The 25,407-nt window shown below is 49.2% G+C and overlaps 8 protein-coding genes across 8 annotated transcripts; 3 read left to right on the plus strand and 5 right to left on the minus strand.

Annotated features, from left to right (window-relative positions):
- Window positions 1-156: 156 nt before the first annotated feature.
- On the minus strand, window positions 157-1,117 carry EDB91DRAFT_1121788 (uncharacterized protein). The gene is made up of 5 exons (XM_041318250.1): window positions 1,093-1,117; window positions 957-976; window positions 510-893; window positions 404-452; window positions 157-341 (listed from the first exon to the last, which is right to left on the minus strand). Exons 3-5 carry the CDS (start codon window positions 668-670, stop codon window positions 276-278), a joined length of 276 nt encoding a protein of 91 aa, XP_041179104.1. The 5' UTR covers window positions 671-893; window positions 957-976; window positions 1,093-1,117; the 3' UTR covers window positions 157-275.
- On the minus strand, window positions 978-2,483 carry EDB91DRAFT_1121790 (nucleotide cyclase). The gene is made up of 2 exons (XM_041318251.1): window positions 2,273-2,483; window positions 978-2,218 (listed from the first exon to the last, which is right to left on the minus strand). The coding sequence occupies exons 1-2, from the start codon at window positions 2,341-2,343 to the stop codon at window positions 1,117-1,119; spliced, it is 1,173 nt and encodes a 390-aa protein (XP_041179105.1). The 5' UTR covers window positions 2,344-2,483; the 3' UTR covers window positions 978-1,116.
- Window positions 2,484-3,216: 733 nt separating this feature from the next.
- Window positions 3,217-5,708, minus strand: EDB91DRAFT_1345827 (uncharacterized protein; the record flags this gene model as incomplete). The annotated part of the gene is made up of 5 exons (XM_041325863.1): window positions 3,217-4,146; window positions 4,200-4,481; window positions 4,538-4,945; window positions 5,001-5,369; window positions 5,420-5,708. The coding sequence occupies 5 exons, from the start codon at window positions 5,706-5,708 to the stop codon at window positions 3,407-3,409; spliced, it is 2,088 nt and encodes a 695-aa protein (XP_041179106.1). The 3' UTR covers window positions 3,217-3,406.
- A 278-nt stretch (window positions 5,709-5,986) lies between these two features.
- Window positions 5,987-8,394, plus strand: EDB91DRAFT_1199932 (uncharacterized protein). Its single transcript, XM_041320643.1, has 8 exons — window positions 5,987-6,362; window positions 6,422-6,527; window positions 6,580-6,637; window positions 6,693-6,802; window positions 6,853-6,992; window positions 7,046-7,171; window positions 7,220-7,361; window positions 7,415-8,394. The coding sequence occupies exons 1-8, from the start codon at window positions 6,167-6,169 to the stop codon at window positions 8,049-8,051; spliced, it is 1,515 nt and encodes a 504-aa protein (XP_041179107.1). The 5' UTR covers window positions 5,987-6,166; the 3' UTR covers window positions 8,052-8,394.
- Window positions 8,395-10,645: 2,251 nt separating this feature from the next.
- EDB91DRAFT_1121801 (uncharacterized protein) lies at window positions 10,646-12,656 on the minus strand. Its single transcript, XM_041318252.1, has 3 exons — window positions 12,150-12,656; window positions 11,939-12,097; window positions 10,646-11,881 (listed from the first exon to the last, which is right to left on the minus strand). Exons 1-3 carry the CDS (start codon window positions 12,459-12,461, stop codon window positions 10,790-10,792), a joined length of 1,563 nt encoding a protein of 520 aa, XP_041179108.1. The 5' UTR covers window positions 12,462-12,656; the 3' UTR covers window positions 10,646-10,789.
- A 5,102-nt stretch (window positions 12,657-17,758) lies between these two features.
- EDB91DRAFT_169072 (uncharacterized protein) lies at window positions 17,759-20,342 on the plus strand. Its single transcript, XM_041326300.1, has 9 exons — window positions 17,759-17,973; window positions 18,031-18,784; window positions 18,845-18,950; window positions 19,015-19,072; window positions 19,135-19,244; window positions 19,295-19,434; window positions 19,486-19,611; window positions 19,673-19,814; window positions 19,870-20,342. Exons 1-9 carry the CDS (start codon window positions 17,914-17,916, stop codon window positions 20,222-20,224), a joined length of 1,851 nt encoding a protein of 616 aa, XP_041179109.1. The 5' UTR covers window positions 17,759-17,913; the 3' UTR covers window positions 20,225-20,342.
- An 820-nt stretch (window positions 20,343-21,162) lies between these two features.
- On the plus strand, window positions 21,163-23,393 carry EDB91DRAFT_1246482 (kinase-like domain-containing protein; the record flags this gene model as incomplete). The annotated part of the gene is made up of 8 exons (XM_041322664.1): window positions 21,163-21,463; window positions 21,523-21,784; window positions 21,843-22,326; window positions 22,376-22,441; window positions 22,493-22,663; window positions 22,738-22,794; window positions 22,853-23,101; window positions 23,154-23,393. The coding sequence occupies 8 exons, from the start codon at window positions 21,163-21,165 to the stop codon at window positions 23,391-23,393; spliced, it is 1,830 nt and encodes a 609-aa protein (XP_041179110.1).
- A 97-nt stretch (window positions 23,394-23,490) lies between these two features.
- On the minus strand, window positions 23,491-25,347 carry EDB91DRAFT_169436 (uncharacterized protein). Its single transcript, XM_041326301.1, has 4 exons — window positions 25,073-25,347; window positions 24,861-25,020; window positions 24,583-24,809; window positions 23,491-24,532 (listed from the first exon to the last, which is right to left on the minus strand). Exons 2-4 carry the CDS (start codon window positions 25,016-25,018, stop codon window positions 23,589-23,591), a joined length of 1,329 nt encoding a protein of 442 aa, XP_041179111.1. The 5' UTR covers window positions 25,019-25,020; window positions 25,073-25,347; the 3' UTR covers window positions 23,491-23,588.
- Window positions 25,348-25,407: the final 60 nt, after the last annotated feature.

A 25,407-nucleotide genomic window follows, 5' to 3' on the forward strand; every position in this document is an offset into this window, starting at 1 on the left:
AGCGTTACTAAGTAATATCTCTTTCCCTCTCCCGACGCTCCCAACCGTGCCTATTTGAGAGCCATATTAGAGAGTCCTGACGGCCGAACATCACAGGGAACTTCCGGGGGCCTCCGTGAGCATCAAAGTTCTTTCCGATAAGCGAGCAAACTAAGTCTTTTGCTGATGGACCATTTGGAAATTCTCGTAACAGGTGGTGATCTACTGTCATACACCCGGCTAGACATTGCTCCTCTTGTTGGGTGTCCCGTCTCCTCCACTTCTTCACATCACCTTCAGCAGTTAAACAAAGTTGTTGACTTCGGACAAGTCGGATACGAAAATATATAAGTGGCGTGATACTGATGATCGCCTGCATGTCAACCGAGAACAACGAGCTGCACAATATCCACAAACCACTTACGTTGTTATACGCACACATCGCGGGTGCATCGCGATACATAGTATCGTAACTGCCGGCCTATTAGTGACTTTGTTCGATGAAGATAGATGTGTAGATGCCGACTCACGAGCAAAATGTGGTTTCGAACGTTCGGCTAAACGTGAGTAGCTTCGCTGCCGTGCCGACACCGTCGATAGTCACTGAAGCTGGGCAATTTGCACATGAATCCGCGTTGGCACCAGCGAGGTAGCTGAGCAGCGCAAAGCTGATGAAGCGGGAAGTAAACATAATAGTTCTTGGTAAAGGGAATGAGGCAAAGTCATAGCACCGAGCAGGTGTTTTATAGGCTGAAACTTCTAGTGTGAACGCACCTTGCTACTGAGATGCCCTAGTTTAGTATGGCCGACCCGTACCGTACTGCCAACACATGAGTTTTCAAATACGATCACGTTTTGACTTCGGATGGTTGGTGAAAATGACGCGGTCGTGACGCGCCTGCCATGGTTGTGACCTGGCATTGACGCGGCGCATGTCTCAAAACCTTCCTAGTATCATATCATAAATTGGTCCTCACATCTGTTTACAATTCATTTACTGGGCAAGAGAAGTGACAGGCGTTTAACGATACCGTTTGAACGTTCGTGACGGAAGCAGGCAAACATAATTGTCAAAGTGCTATAGGAATGGACAGGTATAGACTACGGACGCACAAAGCAGAGAATATAGATCGATGCTCATAGCTCCACAAACACGTCATCGGATGAGGTATCGTCGTTGGCAGACTCTATGGCGGTGCCATTAGTGTCAAGATCAGCTGGTGACTTTGGGACCAAGTCTTGGCGCCCTTGGAGGATTGCTGGATAGGCAAGAGAAGCCAACTCCGGAATCTCCAAACCCTTCAATTTAAGTTCGCCAGCGGGGACGAGGACCATCTGCCGGACTGCTTCGGTAGCCTGCACGGGCTGAAACTCCGAGTGCAGACCAGCCTCGAACAGGCACGGCTGGATTTCGCGAACCACGTTGGCGCTGCACATAATCTGGCCGCCCGCCGCACTCCCACAGATACGGGCTGCTCGATTGACCACAGGCCCTAGATAGTCCATGCGACCAGTGATAGGATCCGTTTCACATAATGGGGATCCTGAGTGAATGCCCATGCGGACCGAAAGGCCACGTGCGAGGAGTGTTCCGTGTGCGTCGTATACCTCTTTGCCTTCATCGCACTCCAGTATTTCGGAAGGCCAGGATGCATGAAGAAGCACTATTTGGGCTGACAGGCACCACCAGACCGCGGCGAGAGTGGTTGGAAAGGTGCACATAAATGCGTCGCCTTCCGTCTTGACGAGATAACCACCGCAATGTATGAGATGACGAAGTAGCAGATCGTTGTGCACATGTATAGCGGTCCGCATGGCCGGGTTTTTCTCCCATAATTCCGTGGAATTTCGAATATCGGTAAAAACCAAGCAGAGATGCCCTGTGGGGGGTGCGGTTTCTCTGTGCAAGAGAGCGATGGTCTTTGCCAGACGAGCCTTTACGTGACCGTATATTGTAGACGACGCCTCCTCCTTTTCGTTGGGAATTAGTGATCCGTTCCTTTCGTGGGTGTGAGTAGAAATATGACTCACACGCCTATGAGTCTCTTCCTGAACGTGAGTCGCCAAGAGATCCGTCACCCCAAAACCAGGCAGATGGGACAGCCAAGAAAAGTTGAAGGGCGCATTGCCGTGTTCATCCTCCGCGTGTTCTGCACCGTGGTTGTTCTGCTTGGGATCCGATTCAAGATGGTGGTGGTGGTGCAACAAGTTCAAATATTTTGAATCGCAATGTAAATTACTGCGGGAGCTATGAACAAATCATCTATACATGTTCTAAATGTCGAAAACATACCTGTGCATATGGGTGTCGAATCCCCAGCGGTTCATCATGTAGTTTGACGATGAGTTTGTAGTAGAATGCATATTGGTATGAATGGTGTTGTGCAATATGGTTCTGTACGAAGAAGGTGAAAACTGAAGGAGTTGAGGAATTCGCCATCATGTAAATATGGCGGCATTCTCGGATAACGGATGAACGGATGTTTGTGCGTCATGTCTCTCGGTGGAGTTGTTTACTTCTATTGAATTATGAAACCGCTGACTCAGCAGACCTGGTACTCTTGGTCTGTGCGCACCCTTAAAAGATCTGCGCTTCGAAGATTCACAACTCGCTCTTTCTCTTCTTCGCTCTTCTACTTTACCTGCTCTTCCCACTTTTACCCGTCGCTCTCCGATTCTTGAATCACGCACCCACTTCCCATTATCAACTCCAGTGTTTTAGTCTGACTGATTCATATAAATCATTGTGCGTGAACGGTTTAGATCATAACGCGCTCCAAAGATCCGTTTTTCCGATTCAGAATCTTTCATCTCCCATCCGGCGAGTCGTTTTCTGTTTCTTCTGGATACATGCATCCTGTCCAGACACGGCGTTACTTAGTAATATTTCTCGTTCCCTCTCCTTATTTCGAATGCTGACATATTATTGCACAGGTCTTCAACGAGATAGCCTCGAATCAAAACTAATGATTCCAAGTACCTTTACAGAGTCGGGTGCACGCAGGGTGGCGTGCAGTTTGGGGTATCGACCAGATCTAGTATTTAAAGCGAATACTCGTCTGTGTCGATACCTCAGATTCAACGTTGCTCTAACACCAGAACACTAACTACAACTGTCTTCGACGAGATCGTATTACATAAACTTGCGCGAACGAGTCATAGTGGAGAGTCGGGAGGGCGCGGGTGGTATGGAGTATCAGCAGCCAATCGACAGAGGTAATGCGCTGATTGTTCTTCAGAGTCTTATATCTGTCGATTGATTCAACGTTATTTGAGCGGCGGACATATATGTAAATAAAATTTATACAGTATATCTGTTCTACGAATTTAAAGGGGTACCAGTCTCCCGTATCAACCAAGGAGATCATTAAAATGCGTAGCACTACCAACCGTCCGAAACACCACTCGGTCGATTGCAACGAGAGCATCAAATAACCTCGCCAGGTTCCGGCTCAGATGAATCGGACTGCGACATCTCGGTCCCCACAAGCCCACCACGTCCGAACGCAGTATGCGAGTACTGATGCGAGCTCGAAGCTCCAGTAAAAGGCTGCGGCGGAACAGGGTGAACACCTCGCACGGAATAATGCAAGTGAGGCATGAAATGCTGGGGCATAGGCGGAAGGAACGAAGCAGGATTCGTCGATCTACCCTGCGCCACGGGATACGCAGTCCCAGAACCACTCTCATCCTCAAGTCCAGGCTGATATGGGCGTGAAACGTACCCTGTTCGGGAAGTCTCACCTACGCTCATGCTGCCAGACCCGGGAACGTTATGGGTGTGGACACTGCCACCTTTCTTGTTACCAGATTTTTTTGGATGAGCAGAGGGGACAGGCTGCCCTTCGGCCTTTGATTTCTTGTGCCGCTTTGTAGGCTTCTCAGATTCAGCGTGCGGATGTGCGTCCTCTACCATCTTCCGCTTCCCATTAGACTTTTGGGATGATTCTGGGTCGTAAGTCTGGAGAGAATACGGGGTAGTATATCCAAGAGGAGGAGGCTCGCCTCGAAAGCGGAGGAACTCGATCGCGCCTTGTTCGATAGCAGTGCAAATGACAGCCGCCTTGGCGTCCGATTTATTGCGGTATTCAGGCGGTGCCGTCCATTTTCGTGTTTGATCAGGTGTAGGGTCGTTAGCGAGGTGCAGCGTCATCGTGCATCCAAAGGCTAGACGTCATCAATGAGCATACGACGAAGACGTGATAATGGGATAAACCGACCATCTTTTTCCTTCTCGTAAGTAAAGTCAGGATGAGGAGTCCTGATTTTGGAATATTCGGATAAGAGGACGGGGTACACTTGGTCGTTTACCCAGGATTTCATCAAAGGCGTGACTTTCGCCTCGACAGCCTTCCCTATTGCGCGCATATAATCTCCAGCGCCATGAGACAGCGCCTGGAGGCATACAGCTGCTTTTGCATCGGCACGTTTTGGAAATCTAGGATCGACGAGGTATGCTCGGTATTCCCCTGGTCTGTCCAAGCGGAGAAAACAACCATGGACTAAATAAATAAACCGTGAGCGTGAGCGATTATGATGACAAAGAGGGATTCCATACGTCCTGGGGTTCCATCTGAAGTGAAAACGAATGTAATTGTCACTTTGCCGCCTCTTGCGTTTTGTACGAGCGTGTTCATGTATCCAGGCGCACCGAATGTATTGGCATCTTTGCTTTCGAATGATTCGGGGAATGGGCGGGGGAGGGAGTCGTAGAACGCTTGAAGAGTTAAAGGAGGTTGTTTACTGGCTGAGACGCCGTTGATGTTGGAGGAACTAGGTGGGTACAGTTGAGGAGATGCTGGGCGTTGTTGACCGTTTCCATGTTTGATGAATTCGAGAACGCCCTCGCAAAGAGCGGCTTCAGCACATGCGGCCTTTGCCTCGTTGTAGGTGTCGTAGATGGTGTCTGATGCGTAAACTTTGACCACGTGTGATGAAAGCTCGATCCTGAGAGCGCATCCTTGAGCTGATGTGCAGTTAGTTTAGTAACAGGGTCTATGACATCGGTTGATACTACTTACTGTGTCCGACTTTAGGCTCCAATAATGCTACCCAATGCGGTGCAATCGAACCGCCCCGCCATTCCACACAGCAGTTTTCAATCTGTTTCACCGCATTGCTGTCGGGCTCCTGTAACAAACTCTTTATTGATCCGATTTCTACCCGACTACCCTCCCGAGTTTCCGAGCTATTAATGGAGGCGAGAACCAGTCCACGTTTTAGTTTCAGCTCCTCGGGCTCCCCGCGTGTGATGAAATCCAATGCGCCCATTTCAATCGCGAGAGAAGCAGCAGCAGATTTTGCGTCGGATTTTCGAGAATAGACCGGGTCTGTCGCATATGAACGAGTGGATCCATTTGGACGGGATATCGTCAATATGCATTTCTTGCCTGTACACCTAATATGAGGGTGAAGATCATTAGATAGAGTAGAAACGCACTGCGCTGGCCGTCCTCCTCGATGAATTCAAACTTGAGTGGGTCGATGGACCCAAAGATGCGCTGAGATGTCTGATGTAAACGACTAATAGCGTTTGCTGAGACTGTATCGACTGAAGTCTTGGGTATGGCGGGCTGTGGGTGTTGAATGGATGCATTTTGGGGAGGCGAGGACAGCCTTTGCTGTGGTGCAGCTGCGGATATAGAAGATCCATAAAGATAGTCTGACAAGGGTATACAACCTATGCTGGCTAAATTTCGAGTAACCTGGTCGAACAAGGATGGTAGCATTTCGCAACATGTACTATAAACAACAATTACATTATAATTTGGTGACTGCTACCAATAACACCCTAGTTTCCATCAGACATATGACAGGAAAGATCTGGGCATTCTCGCATAGTACTTACGCTTGGCAAACGAGTCGACTATAGGTGATACTCCAGTTAATAGCTGAACTATCACCTCTGACCAACTTGTTCACCGAGATTTGACAGCCGAAAATACTGCGGAAGCACAGGTAAATAAGAAGTTGAGTAGACGAGCACTGGAGCAGGATAAACTAAACAACAAAGCGGCTGTGCTTGACCGTGAAACCCTTTTTGATTTCTGACAGTCACAGTGACACAACCCCCTACTACTACTACTACTTCTAAAACAAAAGAAGAATCGCCTATATCTTGTTCACTTCTTTGTTTCCATATTATCACCGTCGACCTCTACGACTTTCAACCTAGGCGACGTTCGATATGAACAGCTCAATCTATAGTTCAGGTCCATATTCTTCACCTTATACCAACGATGTTCCATACAATCAAAACATTCGTCAAATATCCCGCACTCCTAGTCCAACTCCCAGCGAGATACAGGCCTTAGGTCAAAAGGCTTTTTTCAATTGGAGCTCTATGTTCGATAAAAAGAAGATGTGGACAAGGCAACGAATAAGTGCGCTCTTGTCTCGCCCGCTCTTTCCAATGTCTCGCTCATGAATTCATCGCGCACAGTTATTTACATTTCTATCCTCCTCGCTGCCGTTGTGGGTGGCCTCTTCATATTCTATCATGATCAAATTGTACAAGCCATTCAACCCGCAGCCAACTGGATGCACAAGTACGTTCATTCAAACCCGCCGTCACGTCCTCCACTGAATCCATCATTTCAGCTTCAAGTTTGGATGGTTAATCCCCATAGCTATTTTCTTTGTCATATCATTCCCTCCGGTTAGCACATTAACCTTTCATGTGATGTCATATTGACGCCCGTGCTTCCTATCAGCTTTTCGGCCACGAGATACTGGCTATCGTATGTGGTCTTGTCTGGGGCGTGTGGATTGGTTTCGGTATAGTAGCAGCTGGCACATTCATCGGTGAAGTCGGCAACTTCTAGTACGCATGCTTCCTATCCTGCCTTGGTCGGTCCTTACTATCTTCCCTAGTGCATTCCGATACCTCTGCACAGTTCGAGGCGAGAAGATGGAGAAAGGCAGCATCACGTACTCCGCTTTGGGCAGAGTCGTTCGCGAAGGTGGTTTCAAGATCGCACTAATTGCGCGTTACAGCGTTATTCCGGGTCACTGTATGTTTTTGTATTCCCTTATCTAATCTTTGCCTGACATTTGTTCTGTCTAGTCACCACTGCAATATTCGCAGTATGCGGCATGAACATATTTATTTTCATGTTAGCTGCAGCGCTCTCCATGCCAAAACAGTTCATAACGGTGTACATTGGAACTTTGTTGGAAAGTAGTGCCAACTGTAAGTTCTTACCCAAAACTACGAGTCTATCCTCATGTCTCCCTTCAGCGAGCACCACGTCTAAAAACAAGATTATCAGTGACGTCGTTGGTGTCATCACCGTTTTGGTCACCGTTGGTGCCATGTGGTACATCACTAGACAGGTAAATCGTGTCAAACCACAGATCATTTATGAGCGCCGCAAGGCTCGGTCAGTACCATCCCTACCCCGTGAATCATCGCAGTCTAAATTGTTTTCCTCAGTCAAGCGAGGTTGGAGGGTGAAAGCGGAAGCTTGTATCAGAACGGTGGCGCGAACACTTCTACTGTGTTCAACCCCTCGGATACCACTCTAGCGACCCCACTCAATTCTTTTCAAAACGCACCATACGATCCTCCATACCAGCAATGGGACAGTGAAGGACGCGCCGTTGGTTACACCGCTGACCCACGCGTATATGCACCTCAACCCAAGAAGCCTGAACACCAGTTCCCCGCTGATATGACACCCACGATGGGAATCAAGCCCCTACGCCAAGAGAGCACGGACACCGTAGCGTGGGAGTTGCAGACCAACGCAGCGCAGGGTCAGAGTTACGCTTTGAGCGCTATAACCCCAGAGCCACTACGGAATCCGTTTGACGACACGACGAGTTCAGAACCGATGGCTGCATCGTATGCACCGCCGGCTGGACCCCCACCGTCGTCTGCTGCCGGATATGCATCATATACACCACCGCTTGGACCCCCACCGTCGTCTGCTGCTGGAGGAATTGCATCATATGCACCGCCGCCTGGACCGCCGCCATCATCTGCTGCTGCTGGATACGCGTTCAGCGCGCCACCGCATAGTTTCTCAGGAACTACCTCGCCACCTCCACCTAATTATGCGACACGATAGTAGGTTTCGTTCGCGGTGTGGAGGGTGGGGAGGGGCACCTGTATGGACACTTTACCCCTCGGCTATTATCAGCTTCCGTCACTCGTTTTTTTTTCATCCACATTACTCGATTTGTGATTCTTTATGAGTAGCGATAACTTAAACTATGGATTGAAGTATGTTATAGTTATACTTGGATAGTAGGTTTGATACCGATACATACCCTTGTTCAAATGATTGCCTGCCGGAGCGGCTTGTACTGCAAATTTCGATGTCCGAGCGTCTGCGCTTGAAAGTTAGTTTGATAGTTTATTACGGCGAGTCTTTGGGAAATGCCTCCTGTGCTTTTCGAACTTCATGCGCTCGTTGCCAAAAGGTGCGCGACCGGTAAATCCCAGATATCAACCATTTTAGTTCGTCGACCGCATCTTTTCCGCTTTGGAAAGGGTCTCCGAATATAGGTCTCGGCCCGATTCCACCTTACTGCGACTCAGATATGCATTGCGCGAGGAAACGGAAAGTGCGTTATCGATAGACCAGAACCGAACCGAACCTTCGCAATCTGCACTCACGAGTAGCTGTTAATATTGTGAGAAATTCCGACAGTCAACCTTCGCGTTGTGTTGGGATGCCAGTGGAGTGATATTATACCATCTCGTCTTTCCGGTGAGCTAGTACGCCAGTTGCTTCCACAACAAAGACAGCAATATGGAGAGGAGCACAAACGCTCGCCAGCACGTTGTAAGGACGAAGCGCTTCATCTAACATCTACTAGTACATTAACAGAACACAGTCGCTTTCCATTCTCCTTCTACTTTCTGGATTTCCTACTCGGCCAATACTAGTTCGTATCTACTATACGAGTCACTTTGCTCATTATATTTCCAGCACCTGTTGAAGTAACTTATGTGTCCTTGCCGTCTTCTGGTGCATACCTCCAGGAGAGATACAAAGGTGGGTCCCCATGAGGTCCTCTGTACATCCGTCTCCAGACTGCGTCTCACTCAGGTAGACATACATGATGACCGGCGTGTTAGGGTCACCATAACAATAATCAATGTGGCGGCGCAGCCTTGTCTCATCTCCTGATTGGAAATCATTATCTGTGTTCTCCTCTTGAACTCGGGAGTAGAATCCCAATGCAGCACGTTGACGATGATGGGTGCACTCTGGAACAAGATTAATCTTGTTTGGGAGACTCGTCATTTTTAGTGGACTCTCGAGGCTTCCGACGTGGCCTATATATGATCATGGTATGGGCGTCATGTAGATATCATGCTGCGCCTTTTCATCACATCTGACGGATGGAGATGATTGAAAAGTTCGCTCGAACATTCATTCGTCGGGTGTCTGATACAAGGCGTCAGGTTCTTTTTAGTCTGGTCCACAGGTTTCAGTGCTGGTCAGCCTGGTCCCCAGTCATCGATTTCCATGAAGGCCGTGAACTCGAAGACATGGCGAACTTCCTTGGCCGATTGCAGCTATGGGCCTAGGAGACTCGTTATGTCAATCCTAGACTGGTCGCCAGTTCAATACCTCGGATCCCGCAGTAGTTCAGCTACTTCCGACTTGGCCTTATGATATGGGCGCCATGCGTACACCTGGATTCTGGACCCTTACATCGTTCCAGTGTGCTGCGCCTCGAGGCGTCTGTTCGGATTAACTGCAGGGTATATGTATGTCATCCCGTGCTGGAGTCTATTTGTGCTTGCTAACCTCATCTCTTCGGCGCTGCGGTTCAAGTCGACTGAGTACGTCCGCTACCATGAATCTCAAGAGACGTCCTGAAGCGTCCTGAAGCGAACTTGTGTCAGGCAACCTGACTTTTCAAGGGGTTTGTCGTGACCCTGCATACTTTCAAGACCCGGACTTACTAAATATATGTCACAGGATGATGACGAGGTTCAGAATGTCGTCATCTTGGGGACGACCGGCTCAGGAAAGAGCTCCCTTATTAACTTACTCTTAGACAGCGAGGCAGCGCCCGCGTCAAGTGTGCACAGCGACAAAGGATGATTACCCTCTCTGAATTGATGGGAGAAGATATAAGTTATGGGATACTCCTGGGATTAACGACGGCTCTGCGGGACGAGTAAGAGGTCATCAAAAAATTGACGTCCTTGGTGAATGACGTGCGCGACAGAAATCGCACGTCTCTTTCACTGGTATGGATATATGCGCGCTGAGGCCTTGGAACAAGTGGTGGGACGAGCACTAGAAAGTCCTGTAATCGTTCAATGCGGTTGGCGTGCGTGCATGCGTGTGCGCAATCGTATTGCTGTATCGGAAAGCTGAAGAACGTGACCTTGCCCCTGTTCCTCCGCAAGAGTCTTTTTCGATGCTTCGATTGCCTTACAGAGCTCCTCTTCATTGCGATCGGCACCACGGTTGTTACTTTGCAGGCTGGGGGTGTTCCGGGAGGAGGCGCAACGCTCCTCCTTCCTCCGTCTGCGTCGTCTTTTCCGAAACCATTGTTTTGCCCTCTTATCACTCGATTAAGCATGCTTCAAGCTCACGGATTCAACGTGCAATCGCATTCACAAAGGCAGCAAGGGCGAGCTGAACACTCCAGCTCGATATGTGGAGAATCAATTGGTGTTGCAGCGATATTTGACCGAAAAGGGAATGAAAAGAATAGAGAGTCTATTATAGCTTGACTAAAGGCTAACAACTTTTTTCTAGTATCTGTTTCGGGAGTATCACGATAAGAATGCATCTGCATTGACAGGGTTGATGTTGACCGATTGGTCTTGTTAACACTACACGAGGTAATATTCGTGCCGGTCCTCCCCTTCTCTATCACGCTCCCCAAAGGGTCCCACCCGAGGGAAAAGCTTTGCTATAAGCATACCCACCCTTGAGCCCCAGTCACAAATTATGTTTTTCTCGTCATGGGGGCATGTCAACTTGAGATATTCTAAAGTATCTGAGTCACGTCGAGGCTCGAGGTTGAGTAAGCTCTTCATATCCAGGTCAAAGTCTTCATCCATATCAATGAGCGTAATACCAATGCAGAGTTTTTTCAACCGAGGGCACAGATCGACGAAGTTGACAAACCCGAGCAGTGTAACTGGATTGGGAGCATTGCACCCACGTTTCTCGTTGAGGAGCAACACCTCAAGACAAGGCCAGCCTTGTGCCATTTCCTCCAGGTCATCATTGTCGATGTCAATAGAGGATGCCATATTGAAGTCCACAACCTGAAGGTGACTGAGGTAGAAGAGCGGCCGTATGGTTTCGATTGTGATGTCTTCTGTGTGTGGGGATCGGGATTGAAAGTCGGATAAGTGTATACGCTGCAGGTACCTGAAAACCTCGCGCGTATGGAGCGCGGCAAAAAGTACCTGCAGTGCGCCTGCATCGAACTTGATCGCGTTGGATTGAAGTGACAATGTGGGGAGTTTACGAGGCCATAGACGTGTGAGGACTTCGATGTCTTGCCATTCTGTAATTACCCAATCAACGCTTTCAAGGTTCTTGAAGAGGAAGGGGCCGTGGGATGAGCCCAAAATATCTTCGAGATCACTGCCGGTGGGAAGAGGCGTCTGGAGGCTGGTAAGAGACGACAGATCACCCAGATGAGTCAGGGCATCCTTGGTGATGGCTGGAGTAACGACTGTATGCAGCTTCTGCAAGTTTTGGATAGCATGCGACAGTGGTCGAGCGAACGCATCACACAGTACATCACGTGCATTGCAATTCCAATTCTCGACGTAAACCTTGAAGCTTTCGAGTAATGGACAAGATGAAGGCAATGACCGTATGACCATGCCAAATGCAGGCAAAACATGCTCCTCATCACCTTCGTAGCCCCCACATTTTTTGTAGTAATAAGTGATGAGGGTAAGATGCTGCAGACGCGGGCTAAGCAGGGGGGGGACCAGATGGAAGAAACCATGACATCTGACCTCTAAGCCTCGTAAATTTGGCAGCAGGACCTTAGAGGAGCAGACAAAGGTTTGCAAAAAGTATTCGACATGACCCGGCAACTGGTCATAGGGCATGGTTAAAAACCGGACACGGTGTGCGTAGCGATTAATGATAGCCAGCTGAGACTCTGTTGGGATCTGTGCCATCAGTAAATACATGTGTATTTCTCTTAATAAAAAAAGAACGAACGACGCAGAAGTCTTCATCATCTTGCGAGAGTGTTTTCGGTGGCAGAATAATCGCAGCACATTGCAGGAGGGGAACAATGCGTACAATCGTTTCCCAGAGAGCATCCAATGCTTGCTCCGAGAACGCGCGACACGTTAATGCAAGGGCGAACAAGGTCCTCCTGGAAAGTATGGTAGAATCACTTCTGCGAAGCGGTATCCCGGTGATTTGGGGTGTGCCGACGTAGCTTATGATGTTCGAGAAAATTTCAGAAACTAAGAGGGCGCGAGGCATTGTATTGTTGGCAACTAAAGGGGGCATTTTTGAAGCCATTATGATTGCGGGGGTGCAGTGAATTTAGAGGAGTACTTCGTTTGCGAGGGGGTTTTAAGTCGAAGTGGATGTGGGCAATCCACAAGGGAAAAAAAGTACTGTGGGCGATCGGAGTGGCGGAGTATCTGAGTTGTACTTGTGACCCACCGCTAACTGTCTGCTATTCTATCCTACCGCACGTCCAAGGGGCAAGTCACGGCTACAAAGCACAGTAAAGTCTTCAAACTTGATCACGGTTCAACTCACTAAGGTTTGACTCGAAGTTGAAGCGGTTATTGCAACCTAGAATACTAGATATAGGAGCGTGATGCAGGCTGGCGAACCGCGACAACCAAGCGAGTTGCCCAACAATCATGCACTAATTGTATGGCAGTTGAGCAATCCCATGCATCTAAGTTCTCGATGGCGGTCCACATGGATAATTAGATGTGGCATCCCGGATTTTTTTGCCTGCAAGTCTGAGTAACCCTTGGCATGATTTTTGGCGACATGGAGGGCACCCGTGGGGTCACGTGCAATATTCGCACGCCCAAGATCATTAGCACTTCCAGCCTTTGGGAGAATTCCTTAACAAATAAGTGCGCTCGCGTCTCGCCCTATAACTATTTTGTGATCGAAGTTGAACGGAAATCTCTCACCTCGCAGGTGGTGGTTTTCAAATGTTGACCAGGGAAAAAATTGCTTCGTCCGCGATTCCATGAAGTGGGGGTGTCGGTATGCACAGGAGGATTATTCTGGCTGCCCTTATCCAACTCAATTATACCTCAAATTTTGACTGTCGTACTCTGGGGCTAATTCATAATTCGCACGTTAGAAGCAGCGACGATACCTTGCAATGCCGCAACTCAGTAAATGTATTCTGACAGCAAAATGCATTGCTACATTGATTGCGTTTATGGCACTCAATACTAAGCGGACGGCGAATGCTGTCGTCGATACCAACAAGAACTTTACAGCCAAGTTGACTCCAATCCGACTGTCGTGGACTGCTTATACACCACGAATTAGACTAAATCGCAGGGCACAGTTGCAATCTCCTCCATGAGAGCATGGTTCTCAGGCGACTTAAAGGACTGAAGCTCGAGTAGTAAGTTAGGATGCGATGTCTACCTGAGTACTCGACTGTCTTTCCGTCTATGGTTTTGGGGATGGGCAAGACCCTGCCAACTTTAAACTCCGACCGTGATTTCCAATTCCTGCTCTACAGCTGGAATCAATGTCTAGCAGAAATATCGCATGGTAGTGTTTAACATTCACGTCATAACAAAAAACCTTGGAAGCAAATGGACATTAAATATGATAATGCTTGTATTCTATGAGGAAAAACATGCAAAGGTGTTGCTTTCGCAGTGATCCTATTTTCAAATGGGGTAGAATGCAGCTTTTTTCCTGATTTTTTTCAGAGAATACAAAGTTGGGATAAAAAAAAGGCCCCTCGTACCAATTTGACCACAATAGTGTGACTGAATCATCTGTGGCCATGCGATCTTTGAGCACATTAAATATGTGCTGACTAATTAAGATTAAGCGCGACGCGACGCGTTTTGACGCGTCAAGCCAAGCACAATGGCCCTCACCGCACGGAGATATATTACAAGTGACCGCTATAATCCCTCGAAGAAACGATCTAGCAAACAAAAAGCTCACCTTATATCCCTAAACTCAAAGACGCACACAGAAAAGGAGAATAACCCAAATTTCGGCAACACCACTCCTAGACCTGTAACACAGACGCAAAATGAGCTCGCCGTGCAACAAGAGAAAGCCATTACTTACGAGAGGCGCTACCGAAGTGAGCGCAAGCGGGCCACACGAAAGGACCGTGCTGCTGCAAGTCTGCAGATGCAGATGCACTCGTTGCAGTCCTCAAATGCAGAGATCACAGCAGTAGCCAAGAAGACACAGGAGCATCTCGATAATGCTATGCAAAGCATCAGCCACCTGCACCACAAAAACAAGTCGCTCACCAAACGAAACCACGCACTCGTAATGCGCGTCACACGTGCCTCGGCGGCAAAAACACGCGTGAACGAGAAGGCACAGGATATCCTTGCCACCGAAGCTGCCAGCACCTTTCTCTCAAGGAGAAAGGTGTGTTTACAAATGTATCCCGTGCGATGGTGCGAGACTTGGTCGCAAATCTGGACATACCTCTTCGGAGCATCAATGCCACAATCAATGTGGTAGCGGAGGCATTAGGTGTTGAGGTGGAGGGAGATGTTAGCCAGCGCAGTATTCGCCGGATGGTGATTGAAGGTGGCATTGCAGCGGAGACACAGCTAGTTGACGAGATCACTCGTGCAAGAGGTATGCAAGTTGTTTGACTCGGAGTCAAAGAGATCTTGACCCCAACCCCTGCGACACAGGAGTTACATTAAGTGGAGATGGTACCACCCACAAAAATATCAATTACCAGTCCCACCATGTCACTCTTACTCTGCCGGACGGGCAAACTGCGACTCGATTGGCAGGAATTCTGCATGAAGTCAACCACACCAGCGAGACTCAGTTACAAGGGTGGAAACATCGAGCTAATGAAATGTACTCCACCTACAATGATGTCATGGGGGGTCACAACGCTGCAGACATTCGGGATTTTGCCCCAAAAGTCAAAGGAATGTTGACCGACCATGCTGAAGACCAGAAGAAGCTTGTTCGTCTATTCGCAGAGTGGAAACGAGAATGCGAGCGAGAAGTTCGTGGTGAAAAGGCACTCGCCTGCTTACCTCCGGCTGATGTCGTACGTCTACTTTCGGAAATGATGGAAAACGTTATCGAGACTGCGGGCGGCTATCAGCAATGGGATTTGCTTTCTCCGGATGAGCGGCAGCTCCATTCTAGCAAAGCCATCTGTCAACTGCGCATGACCTTTGGAGAGAAAGAATTTGCATCCCTCTCAAGTGCCGAAAAGGAGGCTGTGGACTTTTTCGTGTGGGCAGGCTGCTGCATGCATAAGGAGCTAAATGCGGCTAAAGGGGGGAATACAAGGATGCGAGCATGGTGGGAACAGAACGGTGTTGACGGCCCTGTCCTATTGATGAATAAGGACAATTCGGCTGCAGCATCAGTGGGTTCCTCGGTAGCCAAAGATCGGGCTGTTCAGGTGTCAACAGGAGGTGGGCAGAAGACTTTGGATCTTGCGGGCAGCGTATTTCGTCACAAGGACGACAAAAAGGGCCAACACGACTCCCTTCGATATTATCTCGAGACAGAGTTAGGGTTCACCAGTCAATGGCCCGACACAAGTAACACTCGCTATCACAGCCATGGTGATGCCGCATGCGAGTATCTTGTTCACAAATCTTGGTACATGCAGTTCCTGGAGATCATACTGTTCAAAAAGGAAAGCCGGACGCACACGAACATGGAGCAGAATGTCTTCCGAGGCTTCTCATGTCTCAGGACGGAGGAGGAAATTACATGCTGGGCATCATACAACCAATGCCTCACCCATCCATATCTACGAACCATCCGAAATTCATCCACCAACATACTGGACCTGGGGCCCATTCATGCCAAGGTCATTGCTCACCTACAGTGTCTCATTGCGGATGTTGACCTTGTTTTGGGTCCGAGCGCCTCTCACGAAACAGCAACCCTGGATGGTAGGCCATTTGAGCGTCCAGAGGCATTTTACGCAATCCAACGAATCGCCCAAGACCAAAAAAATTACCCTCACCTTCGTCGTCTTCTTGTCACATTTTTGGAAGGTGCTCTTGACACTTGGGTCCGCTTTTGTGGCGAGTTCACTGCTGGTGGAGTGATAGATAAGTCATCCGCTGCTCAAAGAGAGATGGCTTACATGAAAACAACAAACGACGACAACGAAGGCGCCCTAGGGACAGTCCGTACGTCTTTGCGGCGAGCACCGCACATGTCCTTGTCACACCTCAACTCTCGGTTCATGTACAAGAAGAACATGACAGGAACCTACATACAGAATTTCCTTCGGCCTGGGGCTCAAAAGAGGTTGCTCAAGAAGGCTCGCGCTGTTGATACACGAGGTGATGAGCGAAAACGGCGGGTTGCGCAGGCTAACTATGATAAGGAGCGGGTGAGGAAGAACAAGCAGCTGGATGTGCGGAGGAAGGAACGGCGGGATGCTGCAGAGGCTAAGCTCACTGCAGTTGTGCCTCGTTTGACCCTTGCAGAAGTCGAAAAGCTCCGCGTCGACGAAATTAACCTGCAGATCCGGTGGCATCGTCGATTTGACAAGGATGTGCCTGCTGCAAAAAACTGTGCCTGCTGCAAAAAACACGCCATCAGGAAAAGCAAAAAAGGTTGAGATATTGATGGATGCAGTTGGGCGCTACGTACGAGGTGAAACGCACCCTAAAAACGATACGCAGCACTCGATGGAGCAGCCAGACGGTAGTAACAATGCTCAGGGGATGCCTGGATGCGAGGATGAGTATGATGATGAGTGACCCTTATGTTTTGTTGACCATGGCTATTAATGCATAATGTTTAGAATTGATTATAATTCAACGATACAGCATTTTTATAGGTACTTACGATCTTGATAGTGTCAAAAGGCTTGTCCGTACACAGTTTGCCACAGTTTGCCGCTCGTACTACTACAATTTTGATTACATAATGTCACGCTTTTCTTAGAGGCGTTGCCCATCCCCAATGGTTTGCCTATATAGGAGACAAGATGTAAGTAGGTCAGACTGCCGCACGCGCATAACCGATACACCAAAAGGTAGAATACTGAAAGCTTAGCTTTCAGTATCAGCGACAGTATATATACTGAGTATGGGAACTCAGGTAAGCCAGCGTGCTTACACAAGATGAGCGACATGATATCTTGTAAGTCATAGGCCAAAAGCATAAAATATGTACAGCAATATATACGGATCGGCGTATACTCAGTACTTCAATACCCTTTGCCACTGGCCAGCCTGACTCGGAGGCTCTGGCGACTTGTACCAATGCACAATTGTGAATTTGTAACACCCGAACATCACCGTCATTTTACGGCTTATTGCGACAACCCCCGAAAAATACCTGAGCCACTTTTCTTTCCAAACCCTCACGAGTTTCCGAACCTTTGATCCGCGCAAAGAGCCTCGCGTCGGATACCCGACGAAGGACTGCATGAAGAGTCGATACCTTGGAAGTTCGTATGAGCTATGCATGTAGACTCCTTGTTCTGGTCACCACGACGCACCAGTCCATTCAATTGACTCAGGCCACCGGCAGTTCAAGGTAGCCCAACTACCTCCAACTAGGTCTTATGATATGGGCGCCATGCAAGCGCCATGTGTACATCTGGATTCTGGGCCTTTGCATCGTTCCAGTGTGCTGCGCCTCGAGGTGTCTGTTCGGATTAGCTGCATGTGCATGGGCGTATAATCCTGGGCTGGAGCAGCTCTTGCACTCAAGCTAACCACTGCCAATATCTGAAGTTCCTCCGAGTCATCTGCTGTCGTTCGAGTTGACTGCTATTATGAATTACAAGAGACGTGCAAAGGAGTCTGTCACGTCAGGCAACGTGGCCTTTGAAGGGGTTTGTCATAACACCAGCACACTGTCAAGACTCATACTTACGACAAATATACTCTAGGATGATGAAGACGTTCAGAATATTGTCATTTTCGGGACGACCGGCTCAGGAAAGAGCTCCCTTATCAACTTACTATTAAGCAGAGAGGCAGCGCCCACGTCAAATGATGCAATAGGCTGCACAGCGACAAATGAGTCTTACCTTTTCTCAGGCGATGCGACGAAGTATAAGTTATGGGATACTCCTGGGCTCAATGAAGGCTCTGAGGGACTCGTCCCTGCAAGAGAGGCCCTCGAAAACCTAACGTCTTTGGTGAAGGAACTCAAGCGCGACAGAAATCGCGCTCCTCTTTCCATCCTTTGCATTCAAGGATCACAGGCTGTGAAGGCCCAGCTGCGCCACTACGATAATCTCAAATCCACGATCGGTGCTGCCCCCTTTGCCATCGTAGTCACGGGTATGGATGTATGCCCGTCAAGACCTTGGAGCACGTGGTGGAACGAGCATCAGAAAGTTCTGCAATCGTTCAGCGCGGCCAACGTGGACCATGCATGCGTGTGTACGCTGCTAGATGATGATGAGTCTGCGGGGTCTCGAGAGGAGATCATCAACCTCATCAAGAGAACTACTCTCCGTTCATCTTCCAAATCCATGCGCATGGATCTTCAGGGTGATGACGAAGAAAATCACGGACGCACACTGCACCGTGACACGGACCCGCTTATCCCTAATGAAGCATGGCTTGAACACCAACCATTCTTCGACTGGAAGGGGCTTTTCGCCAGGAATCAGCCGTGGACAACGCGCAGAAAAGGTGTGCATTCAATAATGTCTCACAGAACACAGTCTCATGGAATGAATCGCATTGCCCCAGTAACTTGCGTTTGCATTGTCACTATCATCGTCTTGGTTTGCCTTTTCGCGTTCTTTCATACTCAGATAGTGCGGGCTTTGCAGCCTGCCGTGGAGCGGATTCATGAGTAGGTCCATTTTGGGTTGCAGCATGGTTTTGATTCCCTGGTGCTAATTTTCGGAACTACGCAGCTTGAAATTCGGATGGCTCATCCCTATTGCGATTTTCTTTGTGATATCGTTCCCTCCGGTGAGTGTGTGTAACGTTCCTCATGCTGAATTGCCTCGTTGACTGGTAATTTGCGCTCTCAGTTATTTGGTCACGAGATATTGGCTGTCCTTTGCGGGCTTGTCTGGGGCACTTGGATTGGCTTCGGCATCACCGCAGCCGGTACTTTCGTAGGTGAAGTCGCCAACTTCTAGTGAGTTGTTTCCAATACGTTCCATGCTGAACTTTGACGTATTTCTTAAGCACTTTCAAACATATTTGCCAAGCTCGCGGAGATAAGTTGCAAAACAACAATATCATGTACGCCGCTCTGTGCAGGGTGGTCCGCGAACGCGGCTTCAAAGTCGTGTTGGTTGCGCGTTACAGCGCTATTCCAGGGCACTGTAAGATTCTATGACGTGCATCTGTCACTCGTTAATACTTGCTGTTTTCAGTGACAACAGCCATATTCTCAGTGTGTGGAATGAATATCTTAGTGTTCATGCTAGCAGCTGTGCTCTCTCTTCCGAAACAATTCATTACTGTCTATATTGGTGTGATGCTTGAAAGTGACCCCAACTGTGAGTCATCACCTGTTTTGGTCCGTCATGTTAGTATTACACCTGTTCACATGTTTTACAGCATCTGCCACTTCTACCAGCAATATTATTGGTGACGTCGTTGTTGCCATCACACTTCTTGTGACCATTGCTGCGATGTGGTATATCAACAAGGCAGTGAACGAAGTGAAACAACAACTCATAAAGGAGCGTCAGGAGTCCCGGTCAGTGCCTCCTCATACAAAGAGGCGCTTGACCCCTTATGATTTTACCTTGCAGCTACCTTGACGTCAGTGTAAATTCGCCTGGTACGATTGGTGCAGACGATGCCTCGTCGCAAGATGATTCCTCTTTCGACGAAACGTCCGATGATTCTCGTGATGACACGTCGTGTGGGGCTGTCGATAATGAAAGTCATCCCGAAGGTGTACGCGGTCATGCAGGCTCCATGCCACTTCCCCGCCCCACTACGCGTACATGCATGCCGGATACCGCGGAAGGTCAAAGCTATGGGTTAAATACCCTCCCATATGATCCGTTCCCCGGTCCTCACGACGCCACGATTGGCTCTGGGATGACATCATATGTCATGGGGGCTTCGTCTCGGACTGGAGGGCCGTCTGCCGCGCGATAGTACTTCTGCACACGCGATTATGCGGGCGCTCCGTGGACAGCATCCGTGACACGCACCGCTATACAGTAAATATTACGCCAGCACGTTGTGATAATTCTCTTTCAAGTGTGGAGTGCATGTGGCTACGGTGTGTATGTACTATACTATGACTTACTAGCTCAGTTTTCGTTCATTACTATCCTATGACGTCGCCGCATGTGGTGGTGTTTTCACGAAGTTTGTGTGAAGGAGATGTACTACGCGAGAGAAGTGTTGGTTCCACTGGACTGGCTTCCTATCAATATCGGAACCCCAAGTAATGATGGGCTTCCGCACATAACTGTCACATAAGTAATTAGGTCAGCAACGGGGACAACCTGAGCCAGGGACTCGTCATCGCATACATGCATCTTTCCCCATGTAGCAGAAGATAACGATAGTGGGCGCGCAGCCTCATTCCAAGCCTTCCAGCGCCTATGCCGCATTGCCCACGTCAAGACGTTTAAATATGACGCTCCACCGTGCCTTGGAGCACGCAGCGATATTTCTCTTGCACTCGTTTGCCCACCAAAAGACGGTCTGAGACGGTCCGCGGTTGACTTGACCGACCGTTTACCTCGAAGAGTCTGTGCGTCGCCTCTACAAACCTGGCTGTCTGTGTGGACGACCTCCAACCTTTGGGGCACCTTGCCACTAGGCGGTTACTTGATTTCCTGTAGACATTCCCACTGGCGTATTCTCGAGCTCAATGGTACGGCGTGCATCTTTCTAACTGACACGGGAGCGGTGATTCCTAACTCTTTGACATAGATCCCTAGTGAAGATGTCGGAGTGACACCTTATGTTCCCCAGTTCTTCTGGCGGTTTTGGCTGTCTGACGCGTGAGTGATTTGTTGATGACCCGCAGTTACTTGCTCATTCGATTTACGTACATAGTGATCCATCGAAACACACCCTCGATGACCACCGCGTCCATACATATGACGTCTACAATAACGAACTCACTGAAACGCGTCGTGTTCCGGAGCAAGTTCAGACAATCTTCCACGATTTTGACGTCATATCTCTGGGATGAAGGTTGCCGGTCTGTCTTGCGTACCGCGGAGAAGGCGTTTACGCGTCTGGAGAATGAGGTAGAGCGGATCCTCAGTGAATTGATTTCAAAGATCCGCTCTTCACACTCTGGGGGGATCACGATCGGAAACGAGGCTCGAATTGCCAATTTCACGACATTCACGGGATGCATTACTCCGGTACTTTGTATTCTTGCGGTATCGAAACAGTGATAAGTACCAGGAGACGGTTGCCAGCTTGACCAGACGTGTTGTTACTGGCAGCTGGTGCGGTCATCAATGCGAGACATGCATGGCATCGTGTTCGGAGACGTGCTACGTTGGGAAGTTTCCACGCTTTCCTGGAGCACGAGAACAGGGGCAAGAAGGTGTTCCGCCACTTCGAGGGTCTTGACTGCTGGAGGTTTTGTGATGCTGAGATCTGCATTGGTCTGGCGTCCGAAGATCAGCAGTTTGTGCTTCCTGATTCATGTTTTGCCACCCTCGACGAGGAGTTCGCTGGTGATCCGTAAGTCCATCTAAGAAACTATCGTGCATCAGGTCGTGCTGAACTTATGGCTTGCTAGCTCATCAGCTCATCTCATGTTCCCTATCATGCCCACTATCGCTCTCTACGTCCTCGGCACTCAAGGTGAGGAGCCCCGGGGGCATGATCTGAGGGTACGAGACCCAGTGATGGGGGCTACCGCTGCTTGGATCGACGTCGATATCGAGTCACCTGCTGATATCCATCTTCGTAACGCGTCCCTTCTCCAACGACACCCAGCCCAGCTATATTTCTCTTCCCTCACCTCTGTCACCCAAGCTATCGCACATTATGACAGCTTCCGTTGGGTCTCCGAGCACCTGGATTACTCGCGGTTGAAGCAACGTGCTAGACAAAAGGCAACGCTGGAGAAAGTAACGAAGACTCTGGTCGTGAAAGGCAGCGTCTTACTTGTCGACCTCACAGACGAGGTTGAGAAAGTAGGTAACGCACCAGTATCTGGTGGTTCCTTCGCAGACGTCTGGAAAGGCATCTGGACGAATTCCCACAGTGGGACACAACCAGTAAGAAGCATTTGACTCTCATTCAGTCCCTTAATTACGACGTTGGCAGGTCGCACTCAAATACCTTCGTCAGTACACGCACATGTCAGACGAAGTCAAGGAAAAGCTACTGCTGGTACGCATGCATCTCCAGATCAGTCTAATAGTATACTAATGAAGCACTCAGCGGCTTAAATCAGAGGTCGTAGCGTGGCACCGCCTCCATCATTCAAATATTGCACAGCTCTATGGCGTTGCTCAATCTCCTAACTCCATAGCCATGGTCTCCCCGTGGTGCAACAACGGTACATTGACGCACTATCTGGAAATGAATCCTGAAGCAGATCGATTTGCATTAGTAAGTCTGGAATTAGGCTGTTGGCACACTGCACCCCTTACACGAGGCATAACAGATTCAGCAAATAACATCAGCGGTCAGCTACTTGCACAACTGCCAGCCTGTCGTCATTCACCGCGATCCTCAAAGGCGTAAGTTTTTCTCCAGTCAGGTGCACTTCAGACTCGAAATCAATGCTTTGGATTGCAGTCCAATATCCTCATCGGTGACAATGGACAAGCTCTTCTGACAGACTTCGGTCTGTCAAATGTTATCGAAGAAGTCCTCGAGTCCGAGCCAAGCATGCGGAACACTCGTTTTGCAACATCCCTCTTCGCTGGGTCGACTCGGTGGATGGCGCCTGAGCTCATTGAAGCACTCACCAATGATGACGACGCTGAACCGCCTCCGATCTCCACCAGCAGCGACGTATACGCGTTTGCATGTGTTTGTCTCGAAGTCAGCTTGCTCATCCGTCTGTGTATCCTTAGTCATTGACAGTATTTTGCAGGTCGCAACCGGTTGCCTTCCTTTCTCACATAGAAGCAACGATACTGCAGTCCTATTCGACATCATGAGGGGCGTGAAACCTTCCCGCGGAAGCGCTCCTATGAAACTCCGGCTTCCTGAAAAGGAGGTGGACAACTTCCGGAATCTACTTGATAGGTGTTGGAGCCCTGCACCGTTCTTACGACCCACTATGACTGAAATTAAACAAGAGCTGGCGGCGATTGCAGGTTGTTGCTCGTAGATCACGCCCCCATCATCATGACATCATGATACACTATATTTCAATTATTTGCACACACATTAACTATTAGCACATGTACAACATCACGCGTGTATTATTTATACTGGGCCTTCAGAATAACGATACGCACTCACCCTTGTACCACCATTGTACACTATACAATCTCGACGTGTTTCACATCACATCATCGCTTTCTCACTGCTCATAAAATCCCTCGTAATCCCACCCCTCCTCGCTCTCACCTTCTCGCATCCAACCAAGCCTGTGCGCAGTGAGCATAGCCACGCGAAGGAACAGCGTTCCATCTAACTCCCCAAGTCCCAGGCTGCGCTCAGCGTCTTCGAGGTTGCTGTCATCTGTGGCTACGCTTGCTTGTTTGCGGGCGGCGAACCACCCCTGTCCTTGCAAGCCGTACAATGATGCAAAATGCGCAAGCGTCCGCTGCATCTTGCACAAGTGTTCGTTAGGGTGCACGAGCGTGGTCTGTACCACAGACAGCCAGGGATTTGGTGTCCGCGCTTCAGGAGATTCGGGGTCGGGAAGTGTGCTCTTGAAAGGCGACGGTTGTGGACCCGGAATAACGTCCCGACCACTAGAAGGCAGAAGCGATGAAGTGTTGCTGTAAAACTTGGCGATATCGATAACGGGGCGTCCCCGCGCCACGTAGCGCACAAGGCTCACCGCAAAGTAGGAACGCAGGAGCAGTGCTTGGGCACGAGAGTTCTGATAGAGAGAGGTTACGAGGGAGGAGATGAAAAGGGTGGAGGTGACAAGATGCATCAAGAAGAAGTCGGCGTTGAACGCTTTTTCGGTGTCTTTCCTCCCAGTTACGCCCCCTACGCCATAGATTATCGAGTTGAGCCAAGCAAGCTCCTCCACTGCTTTGGCGACGTCCTCCTTATTCGCTACATCGAAGTCCCACATTTCAGCGTACGCTCGAAGTGCCTCACCGTGAGATGAGACAGTCATGGTAAACATGTTCTCGTCCATCACTTTGATGTGCTCAAAGCGTTCATCCTTAGCAACGAGCGCGAGAATTGAGAGGGCATGCAAGGTTCCAGGTTTCATAGGAGAACCGAAACACGAAGGTGGAAGAAGTACATCCACATTCGCAGGGTGGACAGCAGTCATAGCCAGACCTTTCTGCAGGTAAGAACAAGCACAATGCATTATGATAGGGTAACTTTACCTTCCGCTGACACGCCCAACAGCCCAAACTCTGCACCATAGCCGGTGTGAATCAGAGGGTGGAGTAATCCACCAATGAAGCGAGCCAGCATCTGCGGATGAATGTCTTTCTCCGGATATTCTGCTAGGTAATTTGCAGAAGGAGCAAAAATAAACTCTCCAAAGGTGCGGGCAAATCCTTTCTTTCCGAGCTCACTGGCAAAGAAGTCCACGTACGCCGAATAGAATCTTAAACGAGGTTAGGATCAACAATCATCGATACCAACGAATGTGACTTACCGTTCATCACCAAGGTGCTCGTTAAAATTATGGCGCGTAATATGATTCGGTGACTCAAACGCAGGACGCTGATACTCGCAATGAGTTTCATAGGCAGAAAAAATGATCCTTGGCGCTCGCGCCCATCGCCCAAATTGCGAGAAGGTGATGGGGCGCATGGCTTCGAACCAAGTCAGACCCCAACGTAAGTATACGATGAAACGGTGGCGCACTTGTGGAATCTCTTGTAGTTGAAAAATATATGCCACCTAGAGTGGTTATCCTCCAAGACTTTCAAAAGCATCTTGGTGCTTTCTGCATCGATGCCAGGCCATCGCTGGGGGCATATGGCAGCTAAGGGCGGTTGGGGGGTCTGGAATAAAGGAGGTAGCGGATCATGCTTTGACTCGGGCTTGGAAGGGAAGGAAAACGCTTCTGCTGCCTTGGGAGAATATTGTGCTAGGCCGTGAGCATGAATATTTCCAGCTGGGTGTTGGAAGGGTTCATCACCAGGTCGGTGGAATGGCCTGTAAGCTGCGGTGTCGAGTTCAGAGGACATCGTAGTGAG

The sequence above is a fragment of the Suillus paluster genome (genome assembly GCF_016628075.1).
Source record: "Suillus paluster strain FC165 chromosome Unknown EDB91scaffold_15, whole genome shotgun sequence".
In the NCBI taxonomy this organism is placed as follows: domain Eukaryota; kingdom Fungi; phylum Basidiomycota; class Agaricomycetes; order Boletales; family Suillaceae; genus Suillus; species Suillus paluster.